Here is a 27,904-nt window from a genome sequence, read left to right as displayed (position 1 = left end):
TTTTTTTTTCAACTTTTATTTAATAAATATAAATTTCCAAAGTACAACTTTTGGATTATAGCAGCTTTTTCCCCCCATAACCTCCCTCCCACCCACATCCCTCCCATCTCCTGATCCCTCTCCCATCCCATTCACATCAAGATTCATTTTCAATTATCTTTATATACAGAAGATCAATTTACTATATACTAAGCAAAGATTTCAACACTTTGCAACCACACAGAAACACAAAGTATAAAGTACTGTTTGAGTACTAGTTATACTGTTAATTCACACAGCTCAACACATTAAGGACAGAGATCCTACATAGTGAGTAAGTTCACAGTGACTCCCACTGTTGACTTAACAATTGACACTCTTATTTATGACGTCAGTAATCACCTGAGGCTCTTGTCGTGAGCTGCCAAGGCTATGGAAGGAAGCTTCTTGAGTTTGCCAATTCCTATCTTATTTAGACAAGGCCATAGTCAAAAGTGGAAGTTCTCTCCTCCCTTCAGAGAAAGGTACCAGTTCTTTCCACTGGGATCTCACTCAGAGAGATCTTTCATTTAGGTTTTTTTTTTTTTTCTTTGCCACAGTGTCTTGGCTTCTCATGCCTGAAATACTCTCATGGGCTTTTTTAGCTGGATCCAAATGCCTTAAGGGCTGATTCTGAAGCCAGAACGTTGTTTATGACATCTGCCAGTCTATGAGTCTGTTGAGTATCTTGCTTCCCATGCTGGATTGTTCTCTCCTTTTTAATTCTACCAGTTAGTATTAGTAGACACTAGTTTTGTTTATGTGATCCCTTTGACACTTAATCCTATCATTACGATTAATTATGAACTGAAACTGATCACTTTGACTAGTGAGCTGGCATTGGAACATGCCACCTTGATGGGATTGGAATACTTTGGAACGTTTTTAACTCTACCATTAAGGGTAAGTCCGAGTGAGCATGAGCCTAACTGTACATCTCCTCCCTCTCTTATTCCCATTCTTATTCCCACTTTTCAGTTATATTTAAACACATAAGAATAATTGTGTGTTAATTAAAGAGTTCAACCAATAGTATTAAGTAGGAAAAAAATACTACAAGGAATAAAGCAGTAAGTTGTTCCTCCAAAGTCAGGACAAGGGCTGATCAAGTCACTGTTTCTCATAGTGTCCCTTTCAACAGGTTTCCTTTTAGATGCTCAGTTAGTTTTCACCAATCAGGGAGAACATGTGATATTTGTCCCTTTGGGACTGGCTTATTTCACTCAGCATGATGTGTTCCAGATTGCTCCATTTTGTTGCAAATGACCGGACTTCATTTTTTTAATGCTGTATGGTATTCTGTAGAGTACATATCCCACAATTTCTTTATCCAGTCTTCTGTCGATGGGCATTTAGATTGATTCCAGGTCTTAGCTATTGTGAATTGAGCTGCAATAAACATTGAGGTGGAGACAGCTCTTTCATTTGCCAATTTAATTCCTTTGGGTAAATTCCAAGGAATGAGATGTCTGGGTTGTATGGTACGGTTATATTCAGATTTCTGAGCAATCTCCAAACTGATTTCCATAGTGGCTTGACCAGTTTGTATTCCCACCAACAGTGGGTTAGTGTCCTTTTTTCCCCACATCCTCGCCAGCATCTGTTGTTGGTAAATTTCTGTTTGTAAGCCATTCTAACCAGGGTAAGGTGAAACCTTGTTGTTGATTTCATTTGCATTTCCCTGATTGCTAGTGATCCTGAACATTTATTCATGTTTCTGTTGGCCATTTGGATTTCCTCTTCTGAAAAATGTCTGTTGAGGTCCTTTACCCATCTCTTAAGTGGGTTGTTTTGTTTTTGTGGAGTTTCTTGATCTCTTTGTAGATTCTGGTTATTAAACCTTTATCTGTTGCATAGTTTGCAAATATTTTTTCCCATTCTGTTGGTTGCCTCTTTACTTTCTTGTTTATTTTGCAGTACAAAAACTTCTCAATTTGATGTAATCCCAATTGTTAATTTTGGCTTTTACTGCCTGTGCCTCCAGGATCTTTTCCAAGAAGTCTTTGTGCCTATATCTTGTAGGGTTTCTCCAATATTCTCTAATAATTTGATGCTGTCGGGTCATAGATTTAGATCTTTAATCCATGTTGAGGGGATTTTAGTGTGAGGTGTAAGGTAGGGGTCTTGGTTCATGCTTCTGCATATGGAAATCCAGATTTTCCAGCACGATTTGTTGAACAGACTGTTCTTACTCCAGGAATTGGTTTTAGATCCTTGATCAAATATAAGTTGGCTGTAGATGTTTGGATTGATTTCTTGTGTTTCTATTCTTTTCCATTGTTCTATCCATCTTTTTCTGTACCAGTACTATGCTCTTTTGATTATAAGTGCCCCGCAGTATGTCCTGAAATCTGGTATCATGATGCCTTTGGCTTTGTTTTTGTTGTACCAGATTGCTTTAGCTATTTGATATTTGAGGTCTACTGTGTCTCCATATGAATTTCAGCATCATTTTTTCCAGATCTGAGAAGAATGTCTTTGGTAATTTGATTGATGTTGCATTGAATCTATAAACTGCTTTTGGGAGAATGGACATTTTGATGATATTGTTTCTTCCAATCCATGAGCATGGAAGATTTTTCCATCTTTTCGTATCCACTTCTATTACTTCCTTTAAGATTTTGTAATTCTTGGGTGGCGCTGTGACTCACTAAGCTAATCCTCCACCTGCGGTGCCAGCACTCCAGGTTCTAGTGCTTTTTGGGGTGCCGGTTCTGTCCTGGTTGCTCCTCTTCCAGTCCAGCTCTCTACTGTAGCCCGAAAAGGCAGTGTAGGATGGCCCATGTCCTTGGGTCATGCACCCCACATGGCAGACCAGGAGGAAGCACCTGGCTCCTGACTTTGGATCAGTGCAGCACACTGGCTGTAGCGGCCATTTGGGGGGTGAACCAATGGAAGGAAGACCTTTCTCTCTCTCTAACTCTGCATGTCAAAAAAAATGTAATTCTCATTGTAGAGATCTTTGACGTCCTTAAGTTGGTTCCAAGGTATTTGTTTTTGTAGCTATTGTGAATGGGATTGATCTTAGAAGTTCTTTCTCGGCCATGGCATTGCCTGCCACACTCTAATCTTACTTCTCATCCCTCTCGCATTCCACTGTTAATTTTTACAAAAATCTATTTTCAGTTTACTTAAAGATCCCTACCCTCGATAAAAGATTTCAACAAATAGTATGAAGAAAAAAAGAAAAGGAAAGAAAAAAAAGAAAAAAAAAAACTGTTCCTCAATGGAAGAGACAATGTCTGTAAACAATCATCAAATTTCCAAATGTCTATTTCAGGACTGCTTTTCATAAATGTCCTCATCAATATTTATGAATCTGTTACTGCTTCTGACAGAGGATGCATTTTTGCTCAAAATCATCACAGCACAATGCATTATGTAGCATGTGCATAGATTCTTATTTTTATATCTTTGAATTTGTTATGGCCACTCATATCTATCATTATTAACCTAGTTATGCCAACACTAGCACTGAGAAACCATGACCATCTTGGATTTCTTTTTCCTTGTGCTTTCACCAACCTGCTCTAAATGCTATAATTGTCAGGTCTATAGGATTTGAACACCTAGTTGGGCTCTCTGCCTGCAGCCAGGAATCATCCGTGGGAACAGCTATTCTCTGCACATATTTCACAATGTAAGCTAATCCTAACAGACCCATAGCTCAAAATGGCTAACAATTTCAATGTACCTTAATAAATTTTATGAAAATTCTTTGCTTTTCAACTTTGCTTTCTTTACTTTTCTTGATTTAGAAAAAAAATTAAGATTTACGGGAATATTGTTCACCAAATTTCTTTATTTCTGCAATCACCCTGCTATTTATCCTATATTCTTGCTCAATTTGTTACAATTACCAAATGATATTTATATTTAAAATATTCATTGTTCAGTTATTGTTAGTGTGACCTGTTTATAGCACCAGCAGACTATTATAAGACAATAGTATTAAAGTTTAGGCTTTTTTTGGGTGACATTTTGTGACAACTTGATAGAAATTATGTAAATTGTAACTATTTCATGTCCCCAAATTCTTGCAGCCACCTTGATCTTTTCAATCATTCTCAATTTCTGAGGATTATGTTAGGTTAGTTTTTCTGGAATTCTAGAAGGCTATAAATTACATTTTCATTTTGAATTTCCAAAGTGTAACTGTAGAAACAAATATCTCTCCTTCATTGTTTTACTGGTAATTGCCAAGATCTTTGCTTTATTTCTGTTTAGTTTTTCCTTATTTTCCATTTCAAAGGTAATTTAGTGCAGTGTTTTCCAACACATTCCATTATATATGCATATCACTTTATTATTGCTCCTACAAAATAGCTTTCATCACATTACTCACATTTATACCCTAATATGAGAAATATTTTTAATCTTTACTTTGCATTTCAATTTATGAACATTACCTATGTCATATAGTATAAAATTTTATATAATTTTCTATAAAATTTGTAAAATTATATAAACTTTTACATAGTGCTAGCTCTGTGACATTTACTTTTTCATTTTGTTGTTAATTCACTCAAAATAATGTAAGAAATCTGAGCCATTTTACTCTTAAAAAGTTCTCAGCCATCTTAGACCAGGGTGCTCTTATTCTTATAAGGACACATTTTACCATTTATGGATTTTTATGGGACTATGTTTCCCATTGATTTTGAAATGTTCAATAGTATAGTTCTAGATGTTGGTGTTGTTCCTTTAAGATCACTCAGGAAAGATGCTATTTCTGGATTTCAGTTCCTAAAATTTTATATAATTTTACATGGAGCAATAATGGATAATTAATCATTATATTTGCTCATATTTTCTTGGCACTCATTGGTCCTACCAAAATAGTCACTCAGAGCTTTCAGTGCATTCAAGTACATAAAATTTCTTTTCTTTTCTTTTTTTTTTTGACAGGCAGAGTTAGACAGTGAGAGAGAAAGAGTGAAAGGTCTTCCTTCCATTGGTTCACCCCCTAAATGGCCACCACACTGTGCTGATCCAAAGCCAGGAGCCAGGCACTTCTTCCTGGTCTCCCATGCTGGTGCAGGGCCCAATGACTGGACCCATCCTCCACTGCCTTCCCAGGCCACAGCAGAGAGCTGGACTGGAAGAGGAGCAACTGGGACAGAAACTGGGACATAACCGGCACCCCAACTGGGACTAGAACCTGGAGTACTGGTGCACAGGTGAAGGATTAGCCTAGTGAGCCACTGCACCAGCCTAGTACATAGAATTTTGTTATTGTATATTGGTCTCAATTTTTTTTTTGACAGGCAGAGTGGACAGTGAGAGAGAGAAAGGTCTTCCTTTTCCATTGGTTCACCCCCCAATGGCTGCTGCGGCTGGCACACTGTGGCTGGCGCACTGCACTGATCCGAAGCCAGGAGCCAGGTGCTTCCTCCTGGTCTCCCGTCCAGGTGCAGGGCCCAAGGACCTGGGCCATCCTCCACTGCACTCCTGGCCACAATAGAGAGCTGGACTGGAAGAGGAGCAACTGGAACAGAATCCGGCACCCCGACCAGGACTAGAACCTGGTGTGCTGGTGCCGCAGGTGGAGGATTAGCCTATTGAGCCACGGTGCTGGCCCTGGTCTCAATATTATGAGTCCATAGATACCCTGATCTTTTTATATTGTAAGATTATCAATCCCTGAAAATTTTTAAAGTTCTCTTGGCATCCCTCATGTACACAGTATCTTTGAGTAGTCTAGTACTGATGTACTACATGATGCTACCAGAATCACATTCTTTTTTCAATTTTGTGGGTTTTTAGGGAACTGAAAATTTATCACTGGTGATTAAATTTTTCAGAGTATTATTCTACATGAGGGAATCTTTTCCTTGAAATTCTTCTGTAAAGTGGCATTGTCTTTTGTTGATTTAAGTTACTATAATATATAGTGTCTTCTAAACATATCTTAAAAAAACTATGTTCACTAAATTGCCATATATTTTCTTGGAACTTTGTAGTTACTCCTACCAAGCCACTAAACTCTACACAAAGTAATCACTATTTATACAGTTATATAAGCATCACTGTTTATTTTCTATTTTTATTGCTGCCACTAGTGTGTATAATCAGTATGCTAATGCAAGCAAGTAGTAGGATTGTTTATTGCTACTATTGAGAGTTTATTAGCTCAGTGAAAATGCCCAAATTTTCCTGGTCATATTCATGGGTGGTTTTTCTTGACTATGACTTGTATATTCTTTCACCCATTCAAGTTGATTTTCTTTTACTGTTTGTGCATTATGATGAGATTCAATTTAACTTTGATTCTTAAATATTCCACAGTATCATTCCAGATATTATTGTCTTTGCTTTAAGGTTTTCCTTTAACCTGAGGAATGATGTTTTCTGATTTTAAATCTTGGAATCTTGCAATATTCTTTCATATCTGTAATTTTAATTGAGCATTTCTTGTCTAATGTTTTAATACCACTTTGTTATTCTATTATTGTTCCTACCAAAATACTCAATTCTACTGACAGTGATTACAATATATATTATATATGAAGATGTAAATCATTTTCATTTTTAGTTTGTCTTGTCCTATTTAGTATCACCTGTGTACACCATGAGTCTCACAATTTGTGCCAATCCTAGCACTTAATATGCAAACAATTTGGCTGGCTTTTTCTATGGGGGATAATGAGCTCACTGAAAATGCTCTGGTTTGCACTAACATCTCTCACAAGCCCAGTAATCAGAGGTCTTTATTTCCAGTGTAGTGATTAATCCTATGAAGCTCATATACTTTTTAAAGATTTATTTATTTATTTGAAAGTCAGAGTTACACAGAGAGGAGAAGCAGAGAGAGAGAGAGAGAGAGAGAGAGAGAGAGAGAGATATGTCAGGGAACAGGACAGCCTGGCCAGCTGTGCCCCTCCCGACATGTACAAGCACAAGAAGTTTAGTGCTGGGCTTTTTCCACCCTGCCCATTGCTAATTGCAAGATCCTGTTTTGACTTTAAGCATCCTGTTATTGCATGTTTCCCACACTTACTAAGTTTTGTTTCTTGCTGAGTTGGTAACATGTTTTCCGCGAATCATATATAAGCAGGTGGACGGTGGGATATATAACAGGGTTGGAGGAGGCAAAGACGGTGGGCGTATGTGACATGTAACGCGAGTCTGCTGAAAAAATAAAGTGGAAGCTGAAAAGCCGATAAACGCGTCTGGTGTCTCCAAGGTCTCGCCAGCGTTAACTTATCCGGAAGGTGCACGCCTGCAACTGGTGCCGTGACTCGGATCGCTGCAATGCGGAAAGAAGGTAAGAAAAAAGTCTATAGACAGGAGTCTAGGGGAAAAAGCCTAGGAATACCGCGGTACAATGGGGAACACAGTCCACCACGAAAATGCACCTATTGATTAGCCGCCTTTTAAAGGCAACGGGGACACCTGCAAAGAGTGTAGCTGTGTGCAATTTTACTAGGATACTATATAAAATTTTTCCTTGGTTTGTTGAAGAAGGAGATTTATCACAGGTTCGGTGGAGATGGGTGGGACGTGAATTGCGAAACGCTGGAGTCGAGGAGGGAGTGATCCGCTTGTGGTATCTGATAGATACTACTTTATGGTCGGAGGATGACCAGGTTGGGGAACTCTTAGATGAAGGCTCTGAACTACTGGAGGAGCTCAGCGAAGACTCCTGTGATAGTAGCGAAAAAGGAGACAATATAGAGGAACAAAGGATGGAAGCAAGCGGAGGAGCCCGACCAAAAGCGAAACATCCGCAGACGCTGGAATTGCCTCCACTTTACCCGGAGTTCCCCTTAATGCCCTCTGCTCCTCCTTACGAACCACCCCCTCATCCTATGCACTGTTGCTGTTTTGCCAGCAATGCTTCAAGCGAGATGAGGCCCATAGTTTTAGAGTCTGGGCCAGAGAAACAGACTAGAAGGCAAATACTTGAAAACGAAAGTGCTCGTAATGACGATGAAGCCACTTTTTTTAATAAATACTGGGGATTCAACTCCCCACCCACCGCAGCGCCTGAAACCAAATTGGGCAGAGTTCTTTAACCCCCATTAGATCTTTCCAGTGATCGAAGACCGCCAAGGAAATCGCGGGTGGACTCCGGTCAACTTTACAGCATTAAAAGAGTTGCAAAAGGCAGTGACTCTCTACGGGCCACATGCTAACTTTACCAAAGCTATCCTAGGAACCTTAGGCACTCAGGGCCTAGTCCCTGAAGATTGGAGAAATGTCTGCAAGGCAGTCCTTTCAGGGGGAGGTTATCTCTTATGGTCAGCCGCTTGTAGGGAACTAGCTCGTACTCAGGCGGCGCAGAACTGAGCTGATGGACAACCTGCCTGGAATGAGGACATGTTAAACAGAGAGGGAGCATTCCATGCAGAAGCGGTGCAAGCTTGGTGTCCCCGGGAGGTATTACAACAAATAAGAGATATAGCCTTGAGGGCCTGGAAGGTAGTGCCAAAAAAAGGGGAAGTTAAACACAGTCTAACTAAGATAATACAAGGACCAACCGAGCCTTATGCAGATTTTATTAACCGCCTTTATGAAGCTGCAGGCAATCTGTTTGAGTCTCCTGAAGAGGCCGCACCCTTGCTGAGATGACTGGCGTATGAAAATGCTAATAAGACATGTCGCTCCGCGCTAAGGCCTTGGCAACATAAGGACATCCCTACCTTTATGAAAATTTGCAGAGATGTCATGGATGATGTTGCCTCTGGGGCTCATGCTGCTATGGCAATGGCTAAGGCCAATAGAGCGAGTGACCGCAAATGTTTCGCTTGCGGCCAACCCGGACACGTAAAAAAGGAATGTAGACAACGTAAGCCCAACAAACGGCAGCCAGGATTATGCCTTAAATGTGGGAAAGGTAATCATTGGGCCAGTGATTGTTATTCTAAGACTGATAGAGCAGGAAACCCCATTCCCCAAGAGTCAAAAACCGGGAGAGGAGCCCCAGCACACCAGGGCCCGAAGCAAAATTGGGTGCGCCAGCAATCAAAAAAGGGGATCAGGAACAGTAAGCTGTTTCAAATTGCAGCCAACGGAGTCTCAAATATTAACTCCAGCTATGGGTCCTCAAATCATTGATGTAGTCCCTACTAAAAATTCTCTTCCCAATACTGGCTTCAGACTAGTGATTGGATGAGCCACCAATTTTCAGCGCGGACTCCAAATTCAGCCAGCAATAGTAACTTTCCCCACATGCAAACCTAAAGTTATCGTTCAAGCCACCTTAGGTGCAGCTATTGTAGATAATGACAGACCCCTAGCACAACTACTATGCTGGGAAAAAATTAGAGATCAGAGAGCTAAACAAGGAAGTAATTTTGCAGCACTCTCTTTATCATTGGAAAACAGACCACTTTGGCCTCTTGTCATTCAGGGAAAAACAATACAAGGCTTGTTAGATACTGGGGCTGATGTAAGTATTATAGCCGCAGATGACTGGCCTCCCTCCTGGCCAACACAAGAGTCAGAAAATACACTGGTAGGGTTGGGTACTACCCATGCTCCACCTAGGAGTGCCAGCATCCTCACTTGGACTGACAATGAAGGCCATTCTGGACAGTTCCAACCATATATCTGTAAGCTGCCAGTTACCCTGTGGGGACGAGACGTCCTACAGGAACTAAGACTTACCTTGACTAATGAAAAGGGAAAACAACAAGGATCACAGGCTGCGTGGAACATCATGACACAAATGGGATATAAAGGTGGAAGCCTGGGAGCTAGGGAACAGGGTATTACAACGTCCATTAGTCCAAAAGGAGAAAAGGACAGGCATGGACTGGGTTTCCAGGAGGGGCCACCACACTGCAGCCAATCACTATAACTTGGCTTTCCTCTAAGCCAGTGTGGATTTCGCAGTGGCCCCTTACAGAAGAAAAATTGGCTGTTGTAAAAACCTTAGTAGAGGAACAATTAGGGGCAGGACATCTTCAGCCATCTACTTCTCCTTGGAATACTCCTATCTTTGTGATTAAAAAGAAATCAGGTAAATATCACCTACTTCATGATTTAAGAGATATAAATAAACAAATGCAACCTATGGGGGCCACTCAACCCGGCCTCCCCGTTTTAACCATGCTACCTAGAGAATGGAAACTAATAGTAGTTGATATAAAGGATTGTTTTTTCTCTATCCCCCTAGCCAAGGAAGATAGACAACATTTTGCCTTTACAATTCCCTCTATAAATCATATAGGACCCAATGCTCATTTTGAATGGATGGTATTGCCACAAGGAATGACTAATAGTCCCACATTATGTCAAATATATGTTGCTAAGGCTATTGCACCTGTAAGAAAATTATTTCCACAAATGACAATAGTACACTACATGGATGATATTCTATTGGCTGCTCTTAACCAAGAAGAATTAGATAAAGCCTTCTTTGCGTTAGAGCAATCCCTAAACAATTATAATCTTATCTTATCCCCTGAAAAGATTCAACGAGTTCCTGCAGTACAATATTTAGGACTACGGATTACCCCTACCACAGTAAAGCCTCTTGATTTTAATATCTCCACTCATCATGTTAAAACCTTAAATGACTTACAAAAATTGTGCAGAAATTTAAACTGGATTCGGCCTTATTGTAAAATGACTACTGAAGAAATGCACCCTTTGTTCCGACTTCTGGAAGGTGATGCATGCCTAAATTCACCCAACTTACAAAGGAGGCAAAAGCAGTATTAAAAAATTGTGAACAGCGCCTTAAGAGCACCGCTATGCAGCGGTGTGACCCCACTATGCCCTTAAGTATTTTGGTGTTCATACAAAGTCATTATCCCTATGCTTTACTCTGGCAAGAAGGACCATTGTTGTTTATATACCCACATAACCATATGCCCAGATCTATTACCTCCTGTGCGGAGGCTATGGGAAATTTAATTTTACAAGCCATCAACCGAGTCGTAGAAATTGCAGGGAGAAGACCACAGTCCTGCATTCTTCCATTAGAGTCTGTAGTCATTCAGGAGTGGGCTAAGGAAACTTGGCAATGGTCCCACATCACCATCACCCTTGACATAAGTGTAGATAACCATTATCCCAATCATTCCTTTATTAGATTTTGCAACACGGTACCCTTACACTATTTTAAAAGAGTTTATTCTAATCCCATTCCCAAAGCACCCATAGCTTTTACTGATGGAGCAAAAGGAGGTACCGGGGTGGCTATTTTACAAGGTTAGGTGCATCATGCAGTTACTGCGTCTCCCTCACCTCAACATGCAGAGCTAGCTGTAGTGGCTAAGTTATTAAATATGGTTGAGGGTCCTCTTAATATCATTTCTGATAGCTTATATGTTGTTAATGCTGTTAAGAGGCTAGGCTCCCCTTCGTTAATATCCAAAAATTCTACAGTGTTTCCTTATTTTGAGCTTGTTCAGCACGCTTTATTTAGGAGATCAGATCCCATTTTTATCACCCATATTAGAGCACATACCTCCCTGCCAGGTCCTCTCACCGCGGGAAACACCCTTGCCGATCAACATTCCCGCTTCCTTTTAGCTTGCACTGCCATGGAATAGGCAACAGAATATCACAAACTTTGGCATGTTAATAGTAAGACCTTAAGTATGAGGTTTAATATCCCTATTCGTAAAGCTAAATCTATTGTCCAAAATTGCGAAAAATGTGTTATTCATCAGCCTGTTACTATGCCCACTGGAGCTAATCCCCAGGGCCTTTATCCATGTCACATTTGGCAAATGGATGTAACGCATATCCCTGCCTTTGGCAAGCTATCCTGTGTCCATGTTACGGTGGATACTTACTCAGGAGTAGTTATGGCTACCGCCACCACCAAAGAGTCCACCTCCCATGTAATGCAACATATGTTACAATGTTTTGCTTCTTGGAGAATTCCTAATATAATAAAAACTGATAATGGATCTGCTTATACTTATAAGGCTTTTGCTGAGTTTTTAGCAACTTTTCATATGTCTCATTTAACCGGCATCCCATATAATCCTACTGGACAAGCCGTTGTGCAACGCACTAATCTGTATCTGAAAAATTTTGTATTAAAACAAAAAGAGGGAATAGGGGCACTATCCCGTTCCCCTAAAGACATTCTCAACCTCGCCTTACTTACCATAAATTTTTTAAATAAAAAAGCTGATGGTCTCACCCCGGCAGAATGTCATGTTATCTTGGAACAGACCCCCAATAGTAATAAACCCCATGAACCGACAGAAGCTCAGCCACATGTTAGAAAAATGATTATGTGGAAAGACCCACAAGATAACAAATGGAAAGGCCCATACCCATTAATAAGAAGGCTACGAGGCGCTGTTTGTTTTCTCCCACAGGAAGAAAAAAATCCAATCTGGACTCCACAAAGACGGACAAGAACAATAGAGTGGCAAGATGATCGTGATCCTACTCCTACTAATAATGACACCACTGTCACCGACGATGGCCAAGCTGGATGAGTATTGGGGTCTCTTGAGAGCCCTACCTCTCCCTCTACCTGTTTCTAATTCTTCTAACCTTCTGCCAGTTGTGTATTTGCGTAACTCTACCATAGGTGAAAGATTCGGAGTGCCTTACAACAGTCTTGTCGATTCTTCCCATCAGGGCCAGGTTAACTTATCCATCCACCTTTCAGGAGCGCTATGCTTCCATAAGCCTAAGTTTGGTGCAGATCTTTGTGGTTATAATTATACTGGCTTTCCTACACCATGTATTAATTTGGCCACTTATTCCATGGGAGATGTTATCAACTGGAATGAGTCAGGTAGTTCTTACACAGCCAATATTACAGGGGAACTTAAAGCCTTTCGATCTGAGTCGCTACCTCTCAGGTGCCAGGAGTGTCACAGACCATTTGCTCCTTACCCTCCTACCAATCCACTTCCTTCTTGCATTCCTCAGGCGCCCCCAATTCTCCAGATGCCTGTCCACCTCTGATCGATTCCCTGTTGCTCCTTAATGTTAATTTCTTTGCACCTTCTTGATTTGCCTTTTCGTCACCCAAGGAAACCCATGTATCATCCCGTTTGCCTTCAGCCTCCCTTCTTTTGGTATCGCTGTAATGCTGCTAATAATACTTGCACTACAGGAGTTATTTCCTCATGTGTTAAAGGAAAATTAAGTGAAGCGGAAACACTGGTGGTTGTGCGGATTCCTATTTGGGTTCCTATACCAGTTGCGGTGTCTGAGAAGGACTTCTCTATGGCTGTTCAACACAGGAGAGACTTTGGAGTCACTGCGGTCGTTGTTGCAGTAATTGCGGCGTTATCAGCTGGTGCGGCCGCTATTGGCATGGCCGTGAGCCAAACCTCCACACTGTCCACACTTGATAGCATCACAAGATCTACCGCCCAGGCACTTGATGATATACTGCTATTCAGCTGTTAATGAATGGATTTATTGCAAGATTAGGCCTGGTTGGCATACCCTGTGTTATTCGATCTACTGCAGTTTGCGTTACCACCTACCCCTACAACCACTTTTCATTTGCCGCTAATCAGTCCCGTCTTTTGGGTAGCATGTTAAATGGTAGTTGGAATCCAATTAAACAATGGGCCACCATAATAGGGTTGGCTCTTATTGTGCTTATAACAGGATCAATTATTGTTCAGATTTTGCAAGGGCTGTTAATATGCAAATGGTGGTTAAACAAGCCAGCTAACATTCAATAACCAGTACCCCATGCAAAATGGACAGATTCAGGTGTGGCTGAATCTGCTGGAATGGTAGTCAAAGACGGGTAAGTTCTGGGAGGTCTTCAAGGCAACCTAACACAGGGCATGAACGCTCCCTCCACACTTCATGTTCATGTGCCAATGACGGGTAAGCCCGATAGATGCTCTTGGTCACCTAAGACAGGCACAGTACCACTCCATTTTGCAAAGAAATAAGGGGAAGATGTCGGGGAACGGGACAGCCTGGCCAGCTGTGCCCCTCCCGACATGTACAAGCACAAGAAGTTTAGTGCTGGGCTTTTTCCACCCTGCCCGTTGCTAATTGCAAGATCCTGTTTTGACTTTAAGCATCCTGTTATTGCATGTTTCCCACACTTACTAAGTTTTGTTTCTTGCTGAGTTGGTAACATGTTTTCCGCGAATCATATATAAGCAGGTGGACGGTGGGATATATAACAGGGTTGGAGGAGGCAAAGATGGCGGGCGTATGTGACATGTAACACTAGTCTGCTGAAAAAATAAAGTGGAAGCTGAAAAGCCGATAAACGCGTCTGGTGTCTCCGAGGTCTCGCCGGCATTAACCTATCCGGAAGGTGCACGCCTGCAGAGAGAGAGAGTCTTCCATCCATACGTCACTCCCCAATTTGCCACAATGGCTGGAGCTGCACCGATCCAAAGTCAAGAGCCAGACGCTTCCTCCAGGTTGTCCCATGTGGGTGCAGGGGCCCAAGGACTTGGAGCACCTTTTACTACTTTCCCAGGTCATAGCAAAGAGCTGGATTGGAAGTGGAGCAGCTGGGACTCAAACCAGCACCCATATGGGATGCCAGCACTGCAGGTGGCAGCTTTACCCACTATACCACAGCGCCGGCCCCTAGCTCATATATATTTTTATATGCTAAAGATTTTTATGGAACACTAAATTGACCATTGTCTCTGAAAATGCCCATGTTCTATATCCAGAAACTTAGTATCCTATATATAAGTATCCATTTTGGAGTGCATACACTTTTCTAGATGTGAGTTCTTTTATTTTTTAAATGTTTATTTATTTATTTATTTGAAAGGAAGAGTTACAGAGAAAGAAGGAGAATGAGAGAGATACAGAGAGAGAGGGAGAGAAGGGGATTTCCTATCTAATCTTTCACTCCCCAAATGACTGTGTCAGACCAAACAAGGAGCCATGAAATCCACCAGCCCTCTCACATGAGTGGTGGCAGGTATGTGACAACTTTATCACCTGCTCCCTGCCCAGGCACATCAGAAGTTATCTGGATCCAAAGAAGTGTACCCAGGACTCCAATTGGTACTCTGATGTCGGATCTAGGCGTTGCAAACAGCAGATTATCCCACTGCATCAGGGTATCAACCCTGTACACATTCTCTTAAGCAGATGTAACCTTTCTCTCTTTCAAAATGATGTACTCTTTACTTTTTCATAGGACTATAACTTATGAATTATGAAATTAATGGCTATAGTTCTTGATTTGTGTATCTTTAATATTATCCTGATAACTGGCCTGATGTTTTCTTTGGCCTTTTTGCATCTAATTATTATTTAATTGTAACTGAGTATTGTTCAGCAAATTCCCATTTTCTGCCACTACCTTACTATTGCTCCCATACTATTTCTGGATACTACTTCTAGTAATTAGCATATGATTTATAACAGATATATCTTTTTATTTTATTATTTAGATTTACTACTATCACCTATATAAATCATCAATGTCCTAGTGAAAGCCAATCATAACCATATTTTTAGGTTTGTTTTGAATTTATTTCCAGGAGATTATACATCATAATTGTTCTACTGTCAACCATTCCTAGGTCTGTGAATCATAGGGCATCTTTGTCACATTTTAATTCTGTGGTCCCTGAGCTTACTGTTCTCTAATTTCTCTTGTTCACTTTCATTTAAACATGTATCAGAAACATCATAATCCTATGTGATTATTTTACCTTTAAAGGCCCACATATATTTTGTATATTCCTGATTTCTATGAAACAATAAATGCACCTTCCATTGTTAAATTTTAAAGAGTATTTCTAGATACAAGAAACTTCACTTGAAAATTTTCCTGATTATTGTCATGGCTTTTTATATATTTCCATGTATTCTTATTTTCAATTTTTATGTAATTGTGATGAATTATTTTTCAGTAAGTTTCCTTTTTATATCTCCTTGTCACAATAATTCTACTTCAAATTACCTGGTTTGATCCCAGGTTTTGTTCCTGATTCACTTTTTATTAATAAAGGTGTTGTGAGGCATTAGTGATGGCTCAAGTAACTGGGCTTCTGCTACCAATTTTGGAATCCAGGAGTATATTCCTGTCTCTTGGCTTTAACCTTGTGTCAGCCTGGGCAACTGTGGATATTTGGGAAGAGTGAATCAGTTTTTAAGTGACTTTCTCATTTGTGTTTCCTTTTCTAAGATTTATTTTATTGATTTGAAAAGCAGGTTTTTTTTTTGGTGGGGGGGCTCCTATCTACTGGTTCACTCTCCAAATGGCCGCAGTAATAAAGGCTGGGCCAGGATGAAGCCTAGAGCCAGGAGCTTCATCCAGGACTCCCAAGTGTGTGGCAGGGGCCCAAACACTTGGGGCACCTTCTGCTGGTACCCACAGTGCATTAACAGGAAGCTGGATTGGAAGTGAAGCAGACAGAATTTGAACTGGTCTAAATATGCAATATCAGCACTGCAGGCAGTGGCTTAACTCATTATGCCAAAATGGTGCTATCTTTCTTATCTTCACTCTTTCTGTGTGTTTCTACTTCTCAAATATATAATTCATTTTTATGTGGAAGAATATTCAAGTAAGAAAAACCTAGAAAACTGCCTTTGGCTTTGATTATACTTCATGAATAATTTAATTGAAACTAATATGAATCTCATTAAGTACAAATGAAAATGGAATGATTTGCCTAAAGATGTAACTTTCGAAAGTCTGCAACACAACCTAAATCTATAGCCTGGCTGGTAGAATTATATGTAAGGCTGTTTAAGAATCTGTCACTGGAGCTGGCATCATGGCATTACAGGTTAAGCCACCACCTGCAATCCTGGCATCTCATATGGATGACGGTTTAAATCCCACTGGCACCACTTGCAATTCAAATCCCTGCTAATGTTCCAGCAAAAGCAATGAATGATGGCCCATGTCCTTGGGTGGGTGACCCAGATGAAACTCCTGGCTCCTGACTTTGATCTGGCCCAATCCTGGCCATTGTGACTATTTGGGGAGTGAACTAGCAGATGATTCTCATCCTCCTCCTCATTCTCATTTTTTTCATTTTATCAGTCTATATATCATCTATCAATCTATCAATCTATCATCTATCTATCTCTCTTTCTTTTTCTCTTTGTAACCCTGCCTTTAAAATAAACCAATAAATATTTTTAAAAAGAACATGTATCTGATTCCATTCTCTATACATCCCTGGTCCTGCCCATGAATCCCATTCAGCCTCCAAAATGCTATTAGGAGCCACACTATTTTAGCAATTCATTCACAAAAATATCTTATTCAGTAATTTTTTTTAGCACTAGGTAACTCCTATCTCTGCAAAATATTGAGTGTTTATTTCCAGGTTCATACTAAACCACTTCCACCATATCATCCTTAAGACCAATACTTAGAATTTCAGGCTTCCTATCCCACAAAAATTTAGAAAACTCTTAAGTTCCAATTTGAATCATGTAACAAGTATGTCATGGTTATAGCCTCAAAAAACCTGGAGACAAATTTGCTATCAGGTTTGATAGCTCTAATGTCATAATCATGACAATTTTACATTATCACATATTCATTTTCCCCATTTTAATTAAAAATCTTCCAAAGCTGCTACATCACAATGTAAAATGAACTGAGAAATAAATGGCTTACTGGATGTGTGCTCATTTGCTTTGCCTTTGGAAACATGTAGTGGGTGCTTGGAAGAGAAGATGAGTGGAGGTGTGAAAGAACTTGTCCGGTTTGCTCCTAGACTCTAGGAGCTAGGTCATGATAGAAAGGAATACAGAATACCAGATATATTTGTTAAAGAAACAAAACCCATCAGCTTCCCTGGGCAGGAATAGTGCCTTACACATGACAAGGGCCAAGGAAGGCCTCCTTGAAAAGCACTAACAATTACATTGATTGGCAATGGTTAAGCACGTAGTGATCCTTATGTTAATGGAAACATTCATTTCCTACTTATTTTGTGAAAAATGTTGCTGCCAAGAAGTGATTTATTATTTTAAGAATGATTGCTCAAATAAGTTGCCATATAGCACAGAAAAAACCATAATGTTGTCAATAAAATCTATGCTACAGAAAAGTATTTGGGTGATATTCACTATTTTTCTATTACTACAGATGTACTGCACAAGACTCCTGATTCAACTTGCTGTAATGCACCCTCTGGGAGGCAACAGCTGATGGCTCAAGTGTTTGGACCCGTCCCACTCATGAGGAGACCTGGATGCACTTCCTGGCTCCTGCCTTAAGCCTAGCCAAAGCACAGCTGTTGTAAAGTTTTGAGGAGTGAAACAGTAGCTGGATGATCTCTTTCCCTTTGCATTTTAGCATTTCAAATGAATAATTAATAAGACATAAAAACTAATCCTGATAAAAAAAATCATAGCAAATATAACACATACTATACCAATTATATCAATAATCATTTTAAATGTACATTTTCTAAATTGGCAATTAAAAGACAGAGACTTATATAGGAAAATTTAAACCAAGATGTAACTTTGTGCTGTCTATAGGAAAACCATTGAAACGTAAAGACACATGGAGGGGATTTGAAGTTATTTTGGTCAAAGGAGAACACATTTCATTTGCATAGTAGGAATAAGTTCAAGAGGTCTGTTGTACACCATGATGGCAACAGTTAATTATAACATGGCTTATTATAAGAATAATTAAGACAAGAGTAAGTATTTTCATTATGTAAAACAAGTATATGATCGCTGGGTTTTCAAATGAAAAGACAAGGCATGGGAGCCTCCATCAGAAGAGCAATGAGGATGATGGCTCTTAGCCAGCACTTTTTATTGAGGGGAACACAAATAGTGCATGGGACCCCAAACACATAGGCCGAGTAAAAGTTTAACAAGCATACATCATTAGAAAGGAGATAGTGAGGTGTGAACAACCCTGGCCAGCCCAGCTGTGCCATGAGGTGTGAACCCTGACCAGTCCAGCTGTGCTGTGAGGTATGAACAACCCTGACCAGATGCAGCTGTGAGGTATGAACAATCCTGACCAGATGCAGCTGTGAGGGGTGAACAACCCTGACCAGATGTAGCCATGAGGTGTGAACAACCCTCACCAGCTCAGCTGTGCCATGAGGTGTGAACAACCCCAACCCCGACCAGCCCAGCTATGCCATGAGGTGTGAACAACCCCACAGCCCAGCTGTGCCATGAGGTGTGAACAACCCCTACCAGCTCAGCTGTGCCGTGCGGTGTGAACAACCCCACCAGCCCGGCTGTGCCATAAGGTGTGAACAACCCCACCAGCCTGGCTATGCCATGAGGTGTGAACAACCCCCACCAGCCCAGCCAGTGCTGTGAGGTGTGAACAACCCCACCAGCCCAGCCAGTGAGGTGAGGTGTGAACAACCTCCACCAGCCCAGCCAGTACCATGAGGTGTGAACAACCATGAGTGGTGCTAAGAGGGTGGAAACTTAACTAAAGCGTGCGGAAGTGGGGCCTCTGGGAGGAGGCAGGGCCTCAGGAGGTGATTGGGATGAGATGTGGTCTCATGGCTCCCCATGAAGAGGGAACCAGAGGCCACATGACCACTCTTGACACATGAGGCCCCATATGGCCTCAGGACTTCACCAGCCAGGTCATCATCAGGTATGGCCAAGGGGCTGCAGACCAGAACCGGAGGCCAAGCAAACCTATATCCATTAAAACCCAGCCTGAGTGCAGAACACACCTCCTGGAGACAGATGATCACTGTCAGGAGCAAGGCATGGGCCAAGGCAAAGCTGGGTCTGGGGTGGGTGGAGACCCAGGGGGAGGGGAGTGGGAGCAGAGGCCAGCCTGAAGGAGCCAAGTCCCTGCCCTGGATGAGGACTCTGCAATCAGGTACTCGGCACAGCTGCAACCCTGGCCAGAGAGGCATCTGACAGACTCAGGAGGATTGTGTGGGTGGCTCTGGCTGCCTTCAGTGCAATCTGAGGTCAAAGGGAGGCAGAGCATGAAGACCTGGACACCTTGAAGCCTGCCAAGCAGCAGAGCGAAGGAAAGCAGGTGGGTGAGGCCAAGCTGCCTCCTGCAGAGCGGTCAGTGGGTGCCAGGACAGGGAAGCCCCAGCCAGGGACCTGTGATGCAGAACTGTTCCAAGAAGGGTCCTGGGAGGCCTGCAACCCCCTCTCTGGCTCACCACCCAGAGCCACCGTGCAATGGAAACTCTGGCACTTTGTGGCCACAGCCATTCAAGCAGGCCCAGGTGGCAACTGCACACTTGGGGTCCACATGGTTTCCGGAAGGCCAGTGCTACAGGGCCATGGTGGCTTCCACCAGACAGCAGGCAGTCATCCTGCAGGCAACACCTAGTGGAGCTGTAGGTGGGACTATGCCCAGCAGAGCTGCAGGGGCCTCCCCTCACCTCTTGGTGCACAAGATGCCCAGGGTGGTGCTGGGTACAGGGTGAAGACACTGCTGGGGACACCCAGATGCCGTAGCAAAATGCCCTTGACTCTGGCCCCAGCTTCCTGCTAATGTGCACCCTGGGAGGCGGCCACGGTGGTTCCAACACTTTGGTCCACCCAGCTGGGACAACAGTTTCAACGCTTCTGTCCACCCTGCTGGGATGACAGTTCCAACGCTTCCATCCACCCTGCTGGGACAACAGTTCCAACGCTTCCGTCCACCCTGCTGGGATGACAGTTCCAATGTTTCCATCCACCCTGCTGGAAGGCCCAGAGTGTTCTCTGGCTCCTGGATTCAGCCTGATGCAGCCCTGGCTGTTGCAGGTCACTGAGGACCCAGCAGATGCAAGAACTGTCTGTACAGATTGCCTCCCACAAATAAAAAAAAAAAAACATTCAAAAATGAGGTGAGGCCTGCCCTGCAGGGGTGCCGGACCAGGACTCACAGCTGGGAGGGAGCTGTCAGGGCATCAGAGTTGCTGTGCAGCAGTGGGACGGTGGAACCACAGCCTGCCCAGGGCACAGGGGTGCAGCCCTGCAAAGCAATCAGGCCTAGATAAAGCCATCAGGGTGCGGCTTTGTAAGGCGAGAGACCAGCTGACATAGGCAGACATGGGTCCCACATGACACCCTGCACCACCTTGGGACTCTGGCAGCAAGGCCGTCACCAGACGCGACCCTCAGAACCACATCCAGGATACACCATCTATAAAAAATGAGCCACTGCCAGGCTGGGCGTGCCCTCAGTGGGACAAAGTGCACGGGGTCCCCAGCCCCCGCCTCACTTGCCTGCACCAGGTACACGCAGAACTCCTTGAAGAGCTGCAGCAGGCGGGTGTAGCGTATCTTCTTGATGACAAGGACGTTCTTTGGGGGCTTGTTCCACGTCAACTGCTGGCTTGCAGGGTCCTGAATATGCCTTTGGGGAGAGGTAAGGGTTCATGCCAGCCACATACTGCCCCTCAGACAGGACAGGACAGGACACATGGTACACCCCTGGACAAATGCACTCACTGGCAGTCCCTGGCAGTGCAGCCCTGGCCCATGGGAACAGGCACAGGGTTCGGCCCAGCAGGAAGACCCTGCCCTGCTCACTCAGTTCCCATGTTCAGCCGCACCAGACTGCAGTTACTGACGGTGCCCATCACTCACCTCAGCAGCCCCAACCCCACCAGCACTTGCTAGTCCCTCAGTGATGCCCCTGATGCCTCCTCGGGACAACTGTTCACAGAGCCCACTGAGGGGAATCCTGTGGCTGGCAACCCTACATCCGTCAGGGACAATGACTCCCCTGAAAACATCCAAACCAGCAGGTAGGGGACACTGCGCTCAGGCCCCTTAGGACAGGCACTTGCTGCCCCGGCCAGGGCCTGACTGCCACATCAGAGTGCTATCCTAGCTCCCTGCACTTCTCACAGTGAGGACCTCTGGTTTAAAGCCAGTGGAAGTGCTGGTGTGAGCGCCACTGCCCTGACCCAGCCATCCATGCCGTGTGGATGGCCAACCGCCGTGCAGTGAGCCCGGCCTCCCATCTTGCTGGGATCCCACTATCGTGCAGGTCCAGGGCACCAGGAATATGAGTGGGAGCAGCACCTGTGTCCCGTGCTGTCCAGGAGCTGAGGGAGGAGTGGACTGGGGCTCCCTGTCTGGGTTTCAGAACAGCAGTGTAGACCAGCAGGAAGTTTCCTTCCCAGTGCTGTCCTGGTGGGGAAAAGTGCTGATGCACCCCACAGGGGAGCAACAAAGACACGCCTATGGCAGCAGCAGTGTCTGGCCATGTTCAGTGAACCAATGACCATGGGAACCTGGTCCTAGCACTCACCATGTCCAGGCATTTCTGGGGGGTGTGGAGCCACCTATGATACCTCCGTGGGCTTCACTGTCCACCCCGTCAGTCACATGGTTCGCAAGGCACTGCCCCCTTCCAGGAGACAGCCAATCTGTCCATGGCATCATGGTCACATTTTGCTAATGACAGGTGCACGCACAACCCTGCCACACCAGCACTCTCCTGACTGCGCATCTTACGCTTCCAGCCCAGTGTCTGCACCATCAACACCAAGAGCAGCATGCTACAGAGCAGCTTGTTAAAGGTGAGGTCTTCTAAACACAGGCCAAGAGGTCCCTGAAGTTATAAAAATCAAACAAGATAAAGTATTCTTGCTGCTTACGTAGTCCTCTTGCCTCATCCCCTACCTGCCGAGAAAAGCAGTGTCTGGACAGTGTTCAGCCCAGCAGCTAAGATGCCCATGTCCCACATCAGAGAGCTGCACTCAGTGCCCAGCTCCAGTTCTGGACTCCAGCTCCCTGCTGACCTGGACCCTGGGAGGCACAGCAATGGCTCCAGTGACTGGGTTCCGCCGTACACATGGGAGACCTGGATGGAGTTCCCAGCTCCCAGCTTTGGCTGGTCTGAGCTACTGCAGGTGGAAGATTTCTCCACTTTTATGGCTCTCAAGTAAGTGAAAACAGACAAAGCAAGAGGCCACAAGCTACCCTGCTCTCTGCTGAGCTCTGGGCCCAGCTGTGGCACACAGTGTGCAGCCTCCCAGCTCTGCCAGCCTCCATCTGGCCTGTAGAGCTGGCCCAGCCCGTGGGAGTTCTCAGGCCATTGGCAGGTGAAAGGGCATTCACTCCCCAGCCCTCGATCGATCTGCACTGGGCAGTGGCCTCGGGGCCTGTGGGTGGCTCGCAGCCCTCCGCCCAGGTCACAAGTGAAGCTCTGACTCCAGTGGACTTCCTGGGGAGGACCAACAGCCAGATCCTCTGCTTCCTGCTGGGTCATCTGAAATGTGGGGTGCTGACCCTGCAGGGCCATAGCTGTGGGTACGGGACAGGCAGAGCGGGGTCACAACGGCATGGACAGCTCTGTTCTGACCACTGAGATGACCTGGCAATTTCTCACAGCACAGCCAACAAAAAACCCAAGTTCATGGTGAAATCTAGGCTGGTTCTCAGACAGGAAGTCCAAGTTCCTCATAGCTGTCCTGCCCATGACACCTGCCTCTGCCTTCAGGGAAACCACTAGGCTAGGTCCCCAGGGAGTCATTGCCACAGCCACAGAAGCCATGGCAGGTAGTGAGGGCACAGCCAGAGGTGGGCAGAGCAAGCCACTGGCCTGGCCGCCACAGATCCTAGGGGCAGCTCCCAGCACCCTGTACCTCAGCCCGAAGGATCTCAGGGGCAGGCTCCTAAGGCAGAGCCTGGCCCCAGGAGCTGAGCTGGTAAAGACCACTTAACTCATGAAATGGTGACCAGGGGGTGCCTCTGCCCAGACCAAGAAGTGCAGGGAGGGGCCACTCTTGGCCAGGAGCAAACATGGGAGGGTGGTATAGCCATGCAGACTGAGCAAGGCCGGCAGCAACAGAGAAGCTGCAGCTCTGGCCTTGGGGAACACTGGCCCCTGAGGACCCGCGTGTCTGCCACATGGAGTCACAGCAGATAGCTGGGAGCTGAGGTGGTGAGGGCTGGCCTGCCCACAACACAGCCCTCCCTGGTTGGGGTCAAAATAACAGGAGCTGTGCATGGACGGGGGCGGGAAAGCTCCTGCCCTGTCACTGGGTAGCAGGAAGCCTGGACAGCCCTGCAGTGGGGCGAGGTGGGGCACAGCCTGCAGGGGGCAGCCTAAAGAGCCCCACAAACAGCTCCCATCCAGCCCAATGGTGAGGTCCTAACCCCAAGGAGCCAATGGGTGATGCACGGTGCTGCCCAGGGGGTCCCGGGTGCAAAGCCCCAGCCCCCACTACATGTCAAAGCGCCTCTCGCATCTCACGTACACCTCTCTTCACAGAGTCAGATCCAAGCATGCACAACCTCCCCGATCTGTCCCCAACTCTCTGAAGGAGACCCTGCAGGGACACCAGGGCTTCTGCACACGGGCCTGAAGAACACGACCCCTCAATGCCAGAGGCTCACAGACCAAGGATTTCTCTGGAGAAATTGTGAAATAAAACTCTCTGAGCCAAGATGGAACGCTGATGTTTAAATCACTTTGGTAGTTTTCCCTTAAAAACACAAACCGCAGTAGGACCGGTACATGGGACATGGGAGCAGAACTGTCAAGCACACAGCAGACTGAAGGAGGGCGACGGCCGGCCGGTGTCATGAGGCAGCACTACTGCTAAGTCCTTAAGGATGCTGTCAAGGCCAGTGACACGAGAGGCCTTGGTCCATCGAAACACCAGGCAGCCAGACCAGGCCAGTACCTCCCGTGGCCCCACAGAGCATGTGAAAGCAGCGCCCACAAGACAGAGAGTATCTTCTAAACAAGCACAATCAGATAGAAACAGTTAGTGTTTCTCTATCTTCAGAATAATTACACCCTGCACCCAAGATCAGAGCAGTCAGAAACCAGGACACGCTGGCGCTCGGTGGAAGCTGGCTCACGCCACTCTGAAGGCACCAGAGAAGCCAGCAGGACTCGGGGTTGTTGTGTGGCTTTGTTAAGTGACTTGAAACACACACTGCTCTGTCCACACCACAGCCACCCCATGATACACACCCTCCTGGAGACCCCAACTCACATGATGGTCTGGGGTTATGCAGCATGCAGGCCTTTGGTCCAAAAGTGGTCACCAGGCATGGGCCATGCAGAGAGTGTCTTTCTTCAGAGAGCACACACAGTGCAGCCACCATCAGAACATGCATGTGCAGCCACAGACACAGACAGGGGCCAACCCAGACTCCAAGGAGCACCAGAGCCAGCCCTGGAGGCCCTGGGCTCCTCAGCGCAGAAGGAGACACTCCCAGCCCAGACGAGGGAAATGCCAGCTCTGAGATGAGCCTGGGGGTCTGCATTCCTGGAGGTCTCCCAGAACCTGTCTCTGGGTCCAAGAGGTCAGAACCTACCCACAGGTGGCCTGGAGAGGGGAAGGCATTGGCATGGGGGTTACAGTGCCTGGGTTTCAGTCCTGGCTCCTCTTCTGCTCACTCCCTGGGAGGCAGCAGCGGATGACTCAAGACCCTGAGCCCCTGACACCCACATGGGAGACCTGGATGGCAGCTGCTGCAAGGCATCCGAGGAGTGAATCAGAGGATGGCACATCACTATGCCCACCTCTGTGTGTTTCTGTTTGCCTTTCAAAAACAAAAATTAAAAAAAAAAAAAAAACTTAATGTTAACAAAAACATTTACCCTGAACTATATGAAGACAGCAGTTGAAGGGCACAACTTTTCCAACAGGTGAAAAGTGACCTGACTCATGGCATCCTGGGAAAAGGCCCCCAGGCTGCTGCTCCTTCCTTTGCAGGGGTCAATGGGCTGAGGCAACACCTGTGACCTCCTGACCACTGGAGCAGGATGCTCCAGGGGCACTGGACATGACGGCCAGAAGGGAGCTTCCCACTGCTCTCTGTCTTCAACCACTACCAGTGTCCCAGTGTCTACGCTGGAGAGCGGACACCTGGTGGCTGTGGCCACACCTGGGGCCTTTCTGGACCGAGCGTGCTCTGGGCTTACGTATGTCTTCTAAAGATAATTAAGTGTACTACTGCAAAACACAGACTGGACCCAGGAACTTAAAAGACAACCAGAAACCAGGTGTGTGGCTCCTCCACTCATCCTGGGCACCTTGGGGGCTTGGCTCCCCTCCCCTGTCTCACTCAGGGCTCTCCAGAGGCTGCCTCTGACTGCTGTCTGTATCCCCAGGTCCAGGGTCCTGACAGGAAGGCTACAGTGCCAAAAAACTTACAGAAACCAAAAGCAAAAAGCAGCTCTGTCGGGGCATAAGCCAGAGCACCGCCATGGCCTGGAGGTACCAGGGACCAAGTTTCAATACCACAGCAGCTGCTCTGGGGCAAACTGTGCCAACGCCATGAGGACCCTTGCCAGAGACCGGCTGCTGCTGCCCACCAAGTTCCAGTCTGGTCCCCAAATGTGGCCTGCTTTAAAAACCACTTTCCAGGCCGGCGCCGTGGCTCAATAGGCTAATCCTCTGCCTTGCAGCGCCGGCACACCAGGTTCTAGTCCTGGTCGGGGCACCAGATTCTGTCCCGGTTGCCCCTCTTCCAGGCCAGCTCTCTGCTGTGGCCAGGGAGTGCAGTGGAGGATGGCCCAAGTGCTTGGGCCCTGCACCCCATGGGAGACCAGGAGAAGCACCTGGTTCCTGCCATTGGATCAGCGCGGTGCGCTGGCCGCCGCACACCAGCTGTGGTGGCCATTGGAGGGTGAACCAATGGCAAAAGGAAGACCTTTCTCTCTGTCTCTTGCTCTCACTGTCCACTCTGTCAAAAAAAAAAAAAAAAAAAAAAAACAAAAAACAAAAAAACAAAACACTTTCCAGGGTTGGGGTTGTGGCACAGTAGGTTAGCTGTTACCTGTGATGCCAGCTCCCATATCAAAAGCATGGGTTCAAATCCTGGCTGCTCTGCTTCTGATCCAGCTCCCTATTAATGAGCCTGGGAAGGTGGTGGATGATGGCCCAAGTATCTGGGCCCCTGCCACCCACCAATGTGGGAGACCAGGCTGGAGTTCCAGGCACCTGGCTTTGGCTTCACCCAGCCCTGGGTATTGTGGCTACTTGGGCAGTGAACTAGAAAACAGATCTCTTCCTCTGCCTTCCAAAAAAATCTTTAAAAACAAACAACAAAACAAAAACTACAACCATTTTCCACCAAAGAATTCTTCCTTGGCTGGCACAGGTGTGAGCCCTCCTTGAGGGGCAGGGCCTGGTGAGCTCAGTGCCTCCACTGTCACCATCACAGCCGCATGCTTGTCAGGCCTCCTGGACACGAGGTCTGGCTGCTGTTGCCCAAGCACCATTGAGCAAGAGCAGAGCCGTGGCCCACAGGAGGGGCAGGTGGGCAGACACATATGTGACAGGCCCTGCCCAGGTGTGCCCTCCGGCCCTTGCCTCTCTAAAGGACCAGGAACACAGAGGTCTCCTCACCAAGTCTAATACTGAAAGGCAGTGTGGGGGCCAGCACTGTGAGGCAGTCAGCTGAGCCTCCACCTGAAGTGCTGGAATCCCACATGAGCACTGGTTCCAGTCCTGGCTGGTCCACTTCCCATTCCTGTTGATGACCTAGGAGAACCGAGGAAGATGGCCCAAGTGCTCAGGCCCCTGCACCCATGTGGGAGACCCAGGGGAAGCACTGGATCGGCTCAGTTCTGGCTATTGTGGTCACTGGGGAGTGAACCAGCAGGTGGAAGACCTCTCTCTACCTCTGACACTAAAAAAAAAAAAAAGAGAGAGAGAGAGAGAGAGAATCAATAATCAATGTGGGCTGAGCTGAGCTGGGTGGTCTGGACTGACTCGGGAGGTGGCCACCTAGGTCCACCTTCTGGAAAGAAACCACACTAGTAGCACTGGTCGGCTTCAATATTCAATTCTCGAGTATTCTTCATGACCATATTAATAAATCACATCACGAACGGGAGGGGAAGAGGCCTCACGCCCATACCTGAACTCCTTGGTGCTGCCCAAGGCAGGTGAGGCCGATAGGCTACATGACTTGGTCCGGCCCCGGATGGGGAGACCATGGCCCCAGGTCTCATCCCCATGGCACACTGAGCAATGGTAGGTGGTGGAGTCTGGACTTAGCTCCTTGTTTCCATTTATGTTTTCTTGTTCCATTTCTGTAGCCCGTAAGCAATAAC

At 45.6% G+C, this 27,904-nt stretch overlaps 1 protein-coding gene and 1 long non-coding RNA gene across 25 annotated transcripts in view; one reads left to right on the top strand and one right to left on the bottom strand.

The window, feature by feature from the left end:
• The window catches only part of LOC103345692 (NAD kinase), a 79,996-nt gene that overhangs the window by 48,194 nt on the left and 3,898 nt on the right, over positions 1 to 27,904 (bottom strand). For 5 of the 24 annotated variants that reach the window (XR_011378178.1, XR_011378175.1, XR_011378176.1 and 2 more), the window contains exon 2: positions 21,097 to 21,226. The exons of 5 other annotated variants lie outside the window; for them this stretch is intronic. Coding sequence is in view for 8 of the 19 variants with exons in the window: in XM_070047351.1 (XP_069903452.1) it covers positions 21,097 to 21,226; positions 27,709 to 27,881 (303 nt within the window). In the remaining 11 variants the exon portion in view is untranslated. Of the gene's footprint in view, positions 1 to 7,018; positions 12,356 to 21,096; positions 24,569 to 24,830 lie in introns of those variants that run through there. 14 more of the 24 variants (XM_070047351.1, XM_070047350.1, XM_070047353.1 and 11 more) reach the window with 10 other exon arrangements.
• On the top strand, positions 206 to 26,578 carry LOC138843471 (uncharacterized). The gene is made up of 3 exons (XR_011378190.1): positions 206 to 921; positions 7,205 to 7,285; positions 12,309 to 26,578. It is a non-coding gene; the product is annotated as an uncharacterized lncRNA (long non-coding RNA).

The sequence above is a fragment of the Oryctolagus cuniculus genome, chromosome 8 (genome assembly GCF_964237555.1).
Source record: "Oryctolagus cuniculus chromosome 8, mOryCun1.1, whole genome shotgun sequence".
Taxonomy (NCBI): Eukaryota; Metazoa; Chordata; class Mammalia; order Lagomorpha; family Leporidae; genus Oryctolagus; species Oryctolagus cuniculus.
Note: the sequence above shows the minus strand (reverse complement) of the source record. Positions and strands in the feature narration are given on the sequence as shown.